Below are 11,384 nucleotides of genomic sequence, written 5' to 3' on the forward strand. Positions count from 1 at the left end.
AACACATGACAATATTATGGAATAAGCAGACTTCTTTAATCAAATATTAAACACATAACGTTCCAACAGAGGTTACATCTGATGACAAAACGTGTAAATTGTGTTAAAATGTTATGTGTTTAATAATTATTATTAAAGGGATACTACGTCTTAGAATGAACATAAAATTTAAACATTTTAAACTTGGTCAATAAGAGCATATATTTATCAGTAGATATACCTGGTGTCATGAATAACATAACAGGATCCTTATATAATCCGATAAATCCAAAAAACTTAGTAATTATGCAATTAACTATTGAAAAACACTTAATATTAACATTAATAATAACTAATAATGTCTTAGTTATATGAATTTTCCAGATTTTAGAGGTATTCTGTATACTTTATGACACCAGGGGTGTTGTCTGATGAATATATACTCATATTGACCATTCTTGAGACCTTAAATTTTATGTTCATTCTAAGATGTAGTATCACTTTAAAGAAGTGTGCTTATTGCGTAATATTGTCATGTGTTTGTGATATGTACCGCCTCACTTCTAAATGCAGTTTAAGTCTTATATAGTTTATATTTAAATATTATGAAACATATAAAATGAAAAAACATTATCTATTCATCGCATGATATTTCAAAGAAATTGAATAATCAAAATTGAGCGACTTTGCTGAAAGTTTCAAGAATCTATTTCATAAAATCATAAATAATAAAGCCTAATTTTTTATCAATGTTTTTCATGCTGATTAGCACTTACTTAATTAGGACATTTGGACTTACTTCTATTTTAATTAATGATTAAGCTTTTTATGGCTGATCAATATTTACTGTTAGGAGATTGTATGACTGATTAAAACTTGTTAACGAAATTGCTATTTTAGCATATTGATAAATTTGATAATCGATTAGGGTTAATTTTTAACTTGTGACAGGTGATTATACTGATAAGAAGCTGAATTTTGATTGCTGATTAGGAGCTGTTTTTTGATTGCTGATTAGGGGCTGACTTTTGGTTACTGATTATGAACTGAATTTGATTACTGATTATGAACTGAATTTGATTACTGATTATGAACTGACTTTTGATTGCTGATCAGGAGCCGACTTTTGATTGCTGATCAGGAGCCGACTTTTGATTGCTGATCAGGAGCCGACTTTTGATTGCTGATCAGGAGCTGACTTTTGATTAAGAGATGACTTTTAATTACTGATTTTTAGCTAAATTTTAATTACTTACTAGGAACTGAATTTTGTTTACTGATTTTTAGCTGAATTTTGATAAGTGATTTGGAACTGACCTTCGGTTACTGATTAGGAACTGAATTTTGGTAACTGATTGGGAACCGATGTTTGGTTACTGATTAGAGCTAACTTTTGATTACTGATTAGGAGTGATTTTTTATAACTGACTAGGAACTGACTTGCAATTTGAAGACTGATTATGAGCAGAATTTTGATAACTGATTAGGAACTGACTTTCGGTTACTGATTAGAAATTAACTTCCGATTGTTGATTAGGTGGTGACTCTTAATTTCTGATTTTTAGCTGAATTTTGATAGGATTACTGATAAGCATTGAATTTTGATTACTGATCAGAACCTATTTTCTATTACTGATGAGAACTTTTGACTTCTGAAGAGGACTCTAAATTTACTTTTAGTGCTACATTAGTATCTGCAAGTTTTTGGACAAATAGCTATCTGTGGTAAGTTCTTACTGGACAAATAGCTATCTGTGGTAAGTTCTGACTGGACAAATAGCTATTTGTGGTAAGTTCTGACTGGACAAATAGCTATCTGTGGTAGGTTCTAACTGGACAAATAGCTATCTGTGGTAAGTTCTGACTGGACAAATAGCTATCTGTGGTAGGTTCTGACTGGACAAATAGCTATCTGTGGTAAGTTCTGACTGGACAAATAGCTATCTGTGGTAAGTTCTGACTGGACAAATAGCTATCTGTGGTAAGTTTTGACTGGACAAATAGCTATCTGTGGTAAGTTCTGACTGGACAAATAGCTATCTGTGGTAAGTTCTGACTGGACAAATAGCTATCTGTGGTAAGTTTTGACTGGACAAATAGCTATCTGTGGTAAGTTCTGACTGGACAAATAGCTATCTGTGGTAAGTTCTCACTGGACAAATAGCTATCTGGGGTGAGTTTTAACAAGTTCTAACTGGACAAATAGCTATCTGGGGTGAGTTTTAACAAGTTCTAACTGGACAAATAGCTATCTGGGGTGAGTTTTAACAAGTTCTAACTGGACAAATAGCTATCTGGGGTGAGTTTTAACAAGTTCTAACTGGACAAATAGCTATCTGTGGTAAGTTCTGACTGGACAAATAGCTATCTGTGGTAAGTTCTGACTGGACAAATAGCTATCTGTGGTAAGTTCTGACTGGACAAATAGCTATCTGTGGTAAGTTTTGACTGGACAAATAGCTATCTGTGGTAAGTTTTGACTGGACAAATAGCTATCTGTGGTAAGTTTTGACTGGACAAATAGCTATCTGTGGTAAGTTCTGACTGGACAAATAGCTATCTGTGGTAAGTTCTGACTGGACAAATAGCTATCTGTGGTAAGTTTTGACCGGACAAATAGCTATCTGTGGTAAGTTCTGACTGGACAAATAGCTATCTGTGGTAAGTTCTAACTGGACAAATAGCTATATGTGGTAAGTTCTAACTGGACAAATAGCTATCTGTGGTAAGTTCTGACAGGACAAATAGCTATCTGTGGTAAGTTCTGACTGGACAAATAGCTATCTGTGGTGAGTTTTAACAAGTTCTGACTGGTCAAATAGCAATGAAATGCTGGATAAGAATCGGTTTGTGCTTTTGGAAGATCATGGTTATTCTTTTCAGAGCATTTTGTACTAATTCTACTCTTGTTGTACATTTAATAACTAAATAGGAGAGTTCCTTGTCATACTGAGTGATAATTTTATGGCTTATTCTAAAATTTTCAGATTATTATCATTAGAGGTTAATACTATCTATATTTATAATGAGATTTTTGACTTGTACATACATTAGATTTATTAGCTGATAATGCATGTGATGAATTTCATTTTAAAATTTAGATAAATGTACATGTAGATTGTTAAGACATGTGTTCAGCATGAAAATGGTTCTTTGATTCAAGATACAACCTGATTTTTATATTCTTTATGAAAAGAAACACCTGCCCTGACTTCACTTCACAAACATTTCCCAAAACATTTAATAACTACCTCTTAGAATGAACATACAAATTCAAACTTTACCAATAAGAGTATATTTTCACCGTTAGACCTACCAAGTACCATAACTATACACTTGATGAATATATACTCTTATTGGCCAAGTTTGAAAACTTACATATTAAGTGCATTCTAAAACATAGTAACCTTTTAAAAGATTTCTATGGTTTTCAATGAACTATTAGTGTTCTTAGATAAGGAAAGACTAAACTTTTTTGAAGACTCTTTCATGAAAGCTGTTTTAAGCCAAAATAAAATCTGACATCACAGATAGATTTTTCCATCCTTTGCACATGGCCAATGAATTCACAAAAATTACTTTTAATTGCAGCAGGCTATATTTCCATTTAGAATAATTCTTTAGGTTTAAATTAAGTTGTATCTTGTATCAAATTATGCTTTTTGTCTGAGATGCAGGGATTTCCATCTGACAAAACATTTATGACACTTTTTTGTCAAGAATTGATTTTTGTGACAATCTGTGCTGAAATGATTTTGGAAAACCAGGATGGAATAGTAACAGGTCATCACACAGGATAAAAATCACACTGACTGACGGAGCTTCAATGCTGAAGGGGAGCTTCAATTCTAATGGGGCTTCAATGCTGATGGTTTTATGCTTATGGGGCTTCAATGCTGATGGGGCTTCAATGGAAATGGAAAAATCTAGTGGGGTTTCTTATGTCCTACTGATATACAAAAAAGTTCTAGGGACATGAGTGTAGATGGAGTCAAGTGTAAGTGAAGTAACTGTAGGTAGAGGACAAGGGACAAAGAATAGTATGGTTCTGTCTTAAACACAACACTTCCTGAATGCAATTTGGAAGAGTAAATCTCTCTGGTAGTAAATTTTGAAAAATACTTTGACAAATTCAGACTTTTTAGATTTCCATTGGTATATTGATTTTGAAAAAAAAATCAGTACTAGCAAGACAATTCCATTTATCAAATTTTGAAAAAATACTCTGACAAATTTAGACTTTCAGATAGCCAACAGATTGCAAATTTTTGAAAACATGAAATCAATGGTCTAAATTATTTGTAAGCTTCACAAATGGTATATAGCAGACAGAGAGAATTACCCACCTGTCTGTCCCTCCCTCCCTCTCTCCCAGTATTTATGAGTCTGTATAGTGATAGAGCAGTCAGCCATGCAAGCAAGTAGTTAGTATGAATTCAAAATGGTATTATATGAAACACGATTAAATATCTGGAAATAATTTAAAGTTTTAGAGAAATTCAGATTATGATAAGCCTAAAAATTATATGCTTGTTTTGAATTTCGGGTTTCGTTTTGTGGTTCGGATCGTTAGTACTTGGTTTATTTAAATATTGTAACATGAAGGCGAGAAGCAGATTTAAGAATTTCAAGTTTAAATGGTATTATGATTTACAAAATTTCCACTCTTTTTACCACCTGATTTTAAATTCTTAACAATGAAAGTTATCAAATGAATTATTACGAAGTAGTTTTAAATTAAGATTTTAGTTAATTACTGAATGCATTAATCTCAATCTTAAATGATTAGCTTATGCCAAAATGATTCACATTCAGGTACTTTAGGTGATCATAATTTCATCATAATTAGTTTTGAAACGATTTTTGATTAGTTATGGAAATGATGAATATTTCAAAATATTTCTGAAACGAAAGTAATTTCATAATTTGATAAGAATAGATAATGTAATTTCTTTGTATGAATTGATAAATTAAACTCAAAAACCTTACTTGAATAAAAAAATAATTGAAAGTTTGTAGCAATTAAAAAAAAAATGTTATTATATTTTAAGTCACACACACACAAACACAATGACCAAAAATCACACTTTAAACACTAGAAAATATAACCATTCATATATAAAACACACTATTACACACCATTAACATTATCATTCAAATATCAAAAAAAAAAAATAATTAAATATAAAAAAATAAAATAAAATAAATAAATAAATAAATAAATAAATAAATAAATAAATAAATAAATAAATAAATAAATAAATAAATAAATAAATAAATAAATAAATAAATAAATAAATAAATAAATAAATAAATAAATAACAAGGGGAGACAACAGCTTGACTACTAGGAGAAAGTTTCAATTACATTCAAAAATACATAAATATTCATAAATATAATAACCACAATCACTAGAAAAGGGAAAATAGCAAGCACCTGTTTTTTGAAATATTCCAAAAAAAATTGTGCTTGGGGCAAGGATTCTATAAGAGGAGGTTTCTAAAAAAGGAAACAAGGAAAGGTAAGAATTGAAAACAATTATTCAAAAACAATAGTCTTCAATTTAAAATTACAAACAAAAATGCAGGGAAACAAGCAGATATAACAGGTGAGCATAGAAATCTTAATTCAGGATTAAAAATATAATCCTTAATCCTTAACGAACAGACAGATAAATAACATAGAATAAGGTAAACAACAGCTCATGCAAAGCTGACTTCATTTCAGCATGCACTATATGTTGTGTGTGTTGGCGTATGTTATGTTGTCCCTCAAGTTTATGAACGCATCAATGGAAGCTATTCTCCGAGTAAAAATTAAACGTGAAGTTTATATATTTATTTAAGTCTCAACTTTTGAATATATTAATAACAAGAAAACTTTGTGATACAAAAAATCTCTTTGAAGTCACACAAAAAATAATACAAAAATATATGAAATTTTGTCATGAGAATATATGTTTTTTTAAGCTTAAAATTTATAAAAAAAATTTCGATTTCAAAGCTCACCTGTTATTTTGAATGAAAAATAATTCTATTTCATTGTTCGGAAATTCAGAAGTCAGGGGTCCGAAAATCTTTACAGAGAAATAAAATTATTTTGATAAACAACACTGCAATCAATACAAATTCTAATAAGCCTAAAGTTCTATTTGATAAATACGAAAATCGAAAACTTTCCAATGTATTGAGAGCAACATTATTTTCATATTGAAATACAGGCTTATATTTCTTTCAATACATGCAAAAATACAAACTTTTTGTAGCTTCATTCAGTTAAAGCTGACAAAATCAATATTTTGGTGTCATGACATAAGGTCTGAGGTAAAATCGGTTAACAGTTGGGGTGTGTTTGGATTAAGGATCTGAGAAAGGGCTCTTGAGTTTTAATTGTTTCACGTATATGGAAAACAAATTAAAATGATGCTGCCATTTTTTGTATGAATTTGAAAAAAAAAATGTACATCTTGTATGAATTATTGATATCAAATGAGTTTCTGCCACTTTTTACTGGGTGGGGAAAAGGGTTTAAAACTCAGTGATGCATCCAAAACAAGACCAAAAACAGGATCCAAATCCAAACATCCACCAAATAAATCGTATTATTAGCATGAGCACTATGACGGCAAGAAGGAATTCCTGCATGCTAGCATCCTCAATATTGGTAGGGCGCCAACCTAATGCCAGAACTGAGAGTTCCGAGCTGGGCTTATCATGGATTTGTGCCGCCTCTTCCACAATCTCTTGTGTGACTTCAAGTTCCACTTTCTCAGGTTCACTCTCAGCAATTGTTTGTGGTTCTAAAATTAAAACAATTCAACAACATTATCACTTACCATTCTCTAGTTTTTCTTGCTCCAAATCAAAATTAAATCTACTAGTAACATATTCAAATAGTACTCAATTCTAACTCTGTTTTTTGAAAAAATTGTGAGCTGTCAGGTCTCTTGGTGTCAAAGGATTGCCTATACTTAATTTTGAATATTAAATGTAGTTATAACAGAGTGGCATAAAATGCCAGGGACAAAGAATAACAAAGCACCAATTTGAATATGTTAATCTCCAGTATGTTTTAAACAGCAAGATGTATTGTATTGACTAAATGCATGCTATTGAAAGTGAACCCAAGAAATTTGGTAAAAAACTGAAAAAAGTGCAATGACAAAAGAAAATAAGAGTTTAAATCTAAAAGAACTATATGATGAAAACACAAGGCAAAAAACAAAACAAAAGACAATAGAGTTCATGAGTGAATCAGTCCAAATTTTGGAATTTGTGGCTCTTCCATCTAAAAATATCAAATATCTCAAGATAGAAATCCATACCATGATTCAATTCAATAAATAAATTGGTTTTTACAAAGGATGAAAATAAAATAAAGTTTTTGCGTTCAAAGAAAATGGTCCACACTATAAATTTCACAAATTCTTTGAACAAAGAAAGGTTTTGGAATGTTCTCATACCACATGAAATCTAGTTTCCTGAAAATTTCATCTTTCGATTTCCTGATTTTAGAATCAACTCTCCAGATGAAATTTTCATACATCAAATCAATTCAATTCTATTTTAAGTGATGGCATTTTGTTATCAATATCTCAATACAAAATAATTATTTCAAAGCACGTTGAATTTTTCTTTTCTTCGGTTCAATGATGACCTCTGAAGTTTCTGCTTTCCAAAATAAGACGACTTCAACCTCAATAGAATAGAATTCTTGTCGGATTAGGCGCTCTTCTGCATCCAAAAACCCTGTTACATGCAAAAATACAAAACAAATTAGCGTCATTCTAAGACAGGGCAAAAGCACACAAAACTAAAGATAAAGGATAAATATTCGTATTGGAGAGATGTTAAAATATAATTTATCAGAAGTTTCAGAAGTCCTAATGCCAGAATTTCATTAATTTAAGAAAAAAATTAGTAATTTTAAGATAAGTAATTGAAAAAATGTTGAAAACCCCAAACATGCAAATTAAGACACCAAGGCCTGTAATTTGACAGTTTATTTAAAATAAGTAATCAATATTAATCAATTTAATAATTATAAATAAAATATCTGATATTTCAAGAACTTGTCAACTGATATTCTTAAATCTTGATGATTAAAAGACTCAAGTTGCAATGAATTTCATTTCATTTTTTAATCTTTTAGCTTCAATACTTAAACTATTTTTTACTCATTGAATTTGGTTATTTCAAAAAAAGGTAACCCCAAACATGTATATTCTCGAAAATTTGAAAGTTATGTAATTGAAAACTATTTGATGCAAATCCACTGTATACAGAAACACCACAATTTAAAGTAAAACTACAGTAACAATATCTACACTAGCTAAAACTAATACAATCTCTATTACAAAATCACCACAAATTATAGCATGTCATATAGCCTACTAGGTGGTATCCAACTTTTATAATTCAAATTAGCACATATTACATGCCAGTGTGTATGATTGAAACCATTAGTACATTTGACATCAGTGCCACTCCTTTTGATTCAAACTTTTTATTTACATAGCATGCTCTTTTGGCGCCAGGTTGAAATTCATCGGAATATATGTTGATCTAGACATGGATGGCGGATCCATAGTTGAGAGGGTGAATTATAGTTTATGCAAATTTAGGGTACTATCAAATGGAGATCCCTATATATATGGAGAAGCCTTAGTATATCTCAATCCTTGCCTGCTCAACTTCCAAGCCATAGTATATATATAAAATATTATGGGTTTAGTCAACCCTTGCCTTCCTGCCTCAACTTCATGCCATCTCTTGTGATAGGTTAATAATCTACTCTACTCTAATCTATGTTATGTCTAAATATCACTATACATATAAATATATACATCTTGCCATTTTACAACATATTCATTATAAACAACATTAAAACAATGCATCCATCTTATTTTGTAGCCTATACTTGGTTTTATCATCATCTTGCAAATAACTCAACAACATCATGTGAACTAATAGCACTACTGCGATTGACTATATATCTTCAAATTAAAAAGACACGACACCTAATTCTCAAGAGGTCTGCATATAACGAAAATTAAGAGCACATGATTTCAATATCTGTCCCGTCTATTTGCATTCGACTCCTTCTTTCTATAATACTACAAAAACTAAGTAAGGCAAAACATATCTGCCCTGATATCTTACTTTCAACGAAAATTTCAATCCATGATTTAGCTACGCCAGCATCATTTTGAGCTTGACACAGGTATTTGGCCTCCTCATCTACGGTGATATTTTGGATGGTAAGAGTACATCGACCGTCTTGGTGGTATTCTGTGATGAATCGTTCACTAATGTCTAGTTTTATTTCATCCTGAAAGTAAAATGAAATTGGTTCTAATGCATAAATAATTGCAAACAAGTGTTTTTAAAGGGACAGCTGCACCATTTTTTTTGACCAATCATACTTTAGTCTCAGAAAATGTTTTAGCTGAGATAATCAGTAATAGTGTTCACAGCTCACTGTCAAAAATCCATTTGTGTCCAGAATTATCTGTGATTGAATATTAAAATGACTCGTTAATTTAAGGTACTCTGTGATGTATAGAAAAGACATATATAGAAATAGTGAGTATTTTTAAAGCAATTATGTGATTTTCGCATATTTCTAGTATTTCTGAAAACTATTTACATATATTCAACCCCCCAAAATGGCACACCTATCCCTTTAATGGAAATTTTGTAGGATTCTTTACTTATCGTTTTTAGCTGTTTTCATGGTTGTTTTATTCCAGCTTCTGTTAGTACTAAACCAGTCAAGACATTACTTATTGTGATACATTAGAATCATCTTGTATATTAGAAATTCTTGCTATTCGTACTCCTAGTCATTATTTATCATGAAGACCAAACATGAAAAAAGAACTAACAGGTTCAAGAAATATCTTGTAGGAAATTGTAAACCATTGGTTTGATTAAGAGTGTTCCTAGCCTGTCCATAAGGATATGATAAATGCTGACTATTGGCGTACCCAAAGTTTTGATTCTTACCTTATACCATTCTACAGTGGGTCTTGGGTGACCAACTACCACACACTCAACTGTAACTGACGTGCCTTCAAATACTTCTAGCTGTTTTTGGAGGGTCTGCGTGAAACGGGGTGCTTCATGCGCTCCAAGATCTATGGTTTGAGGAGCCAGCTCTTCTTTAGGCTGCTCCTCGGGCGAAACTGAAAAAATACAATAATGAAATGAATTTGGAGTTTTATGTCCGACTTTTCGACACCTTTTGATGAAGATGTGAAAAGCCATACAGTGAACAATGAGGAAAAGTTTGCCAGGTCATAAGGTTTTGGTTTTCGTTCCATCCAGATAACATAATCCTTCTACATGTTGCCCCTCTGCATCACTGATAAGTGGAAACTGGGTTGAAAAATCTGAAGGTATATTTCCAGCTATTCCAATGCAAAAATGATTGAAGAGAATCACGAAGCTTACCGGTTTCTGCAGGACTCTCTTTAGGTTTCATTTCAATATCAACTTGTACTTTGTGTGATTCCTCAACACTTTCTTCCTGAATGGTGATTGATTCTGTGACATCAATATCAGATCTTTCTTCGGGCATAACTTCTTCTAGTTTCTCAGCTGAAAATAGATCACATTAATACGTAAGGTGGGTCCTACAGGTGGAAATAATCACCAGATAATACCAAAGCTATATAAGGTGAACAGATATCTAGTTTTTTCTGATCCCTTTAGCAACTTTTTTTATCATCACTATTGTACTAGGTAGAAATCATCCTCATAAATTGTACATTACAATTTCAAGGTTCTATATAGCGAACACATATTTAATTTTCTCTAATCCTTTATCATTATTACTGTACTACGCTTTCTCATTTGATGATGGCAATGTAAATTGTTGAAACATTGTATACAATAAAACCCAGGAGTGGTATACTATGAATCTGTGATCAAGCAATTTCAATGAACAGGAAAATGAAATATAAACCAGAGCACAGAATGAGAAAACTAAGTAGATTGCATTGATATACTTACGTTTAACTGTAATATAAGCAGTTGTTTTAGCTGTTCCATGTTCGTTCTCTAAAATGACTTGATATTCGCCTTCATCATCTCTGATGACTTCTGGGATAACAAGACGACTAAAATCTTTATCGATGGTTACGAGGAAATCAGTGGATGTTTTGATTGGCTGATCATCGAGAATCCAAGTAACAACAGGAGCTGGGATGCCAAGGAATGTGACCTCCATATGAAGAGTTTCACCTTCAATCACAGTGATGTCTTTAAATGTTGTGATGAATTCTGGTTTCTTGCCCTCAGGTTCCTCTGATTGGTCCTTGACAGTAACTACTTCTTCTACTGGACGTTCAACCAGTTGATCTTTCTCAGAAGAAATGGACAAGACTGATGAATCTTCTTTGA

At 31.6% G+C, this 11,384-nt stretch overlaps 2 protein-coding genes across 2 annotated transcripts; both read right to left on the reverse strand.

Annotated features, from left to right (window-relative positions):
* Positions 1 to 9,138: 9,138 nt before the first annotated feature.
* Positions 9,139 to 10,034, reverse strand: LOTGIDRAFT_60433 (hypothetical protein; the record flags this gene model as incomplete). Its single annotated transcript, XM_009051285.1, has 2 exons — positions 9,139 to 9,309; positions 9,987 to 10,034. Coding segments are annotated over 2 exons (219 nt in total), but the record flags the coding sequence as incomplete, so codon positions are not given.
* A 958-nt stretch (positions 10,035 to 10,992) lies between these two features.
* On the reverse strand, positions 10,993 to 11,262 carry LOTGIDRAFT_59863 (hypothetical protein; the record flags this gene model as incomplete). Its single annotated transcript, XM_009051284.1, has 1 exon — positions 10,993 to 11,262. A coding segment is annotated over one exon (270 nt), but the record flags the coding sequence as incomplete, so codon positions are not given.
* Positions 11,263 to 11,384: the final 122 nt, after the last annotated feature.

This window comes from Lottia gigantea (genome assembly GCF_000327385.1).
Source record: "Lottia gigantea unplaced genomic scaffold LOTGIsca_163, whole genome shotgun sequence".
NCBI lineage: Eukaryota > Metazoa > Mollusca > Gastropoda > Lottiidae > Lottia > Lottia gigantea.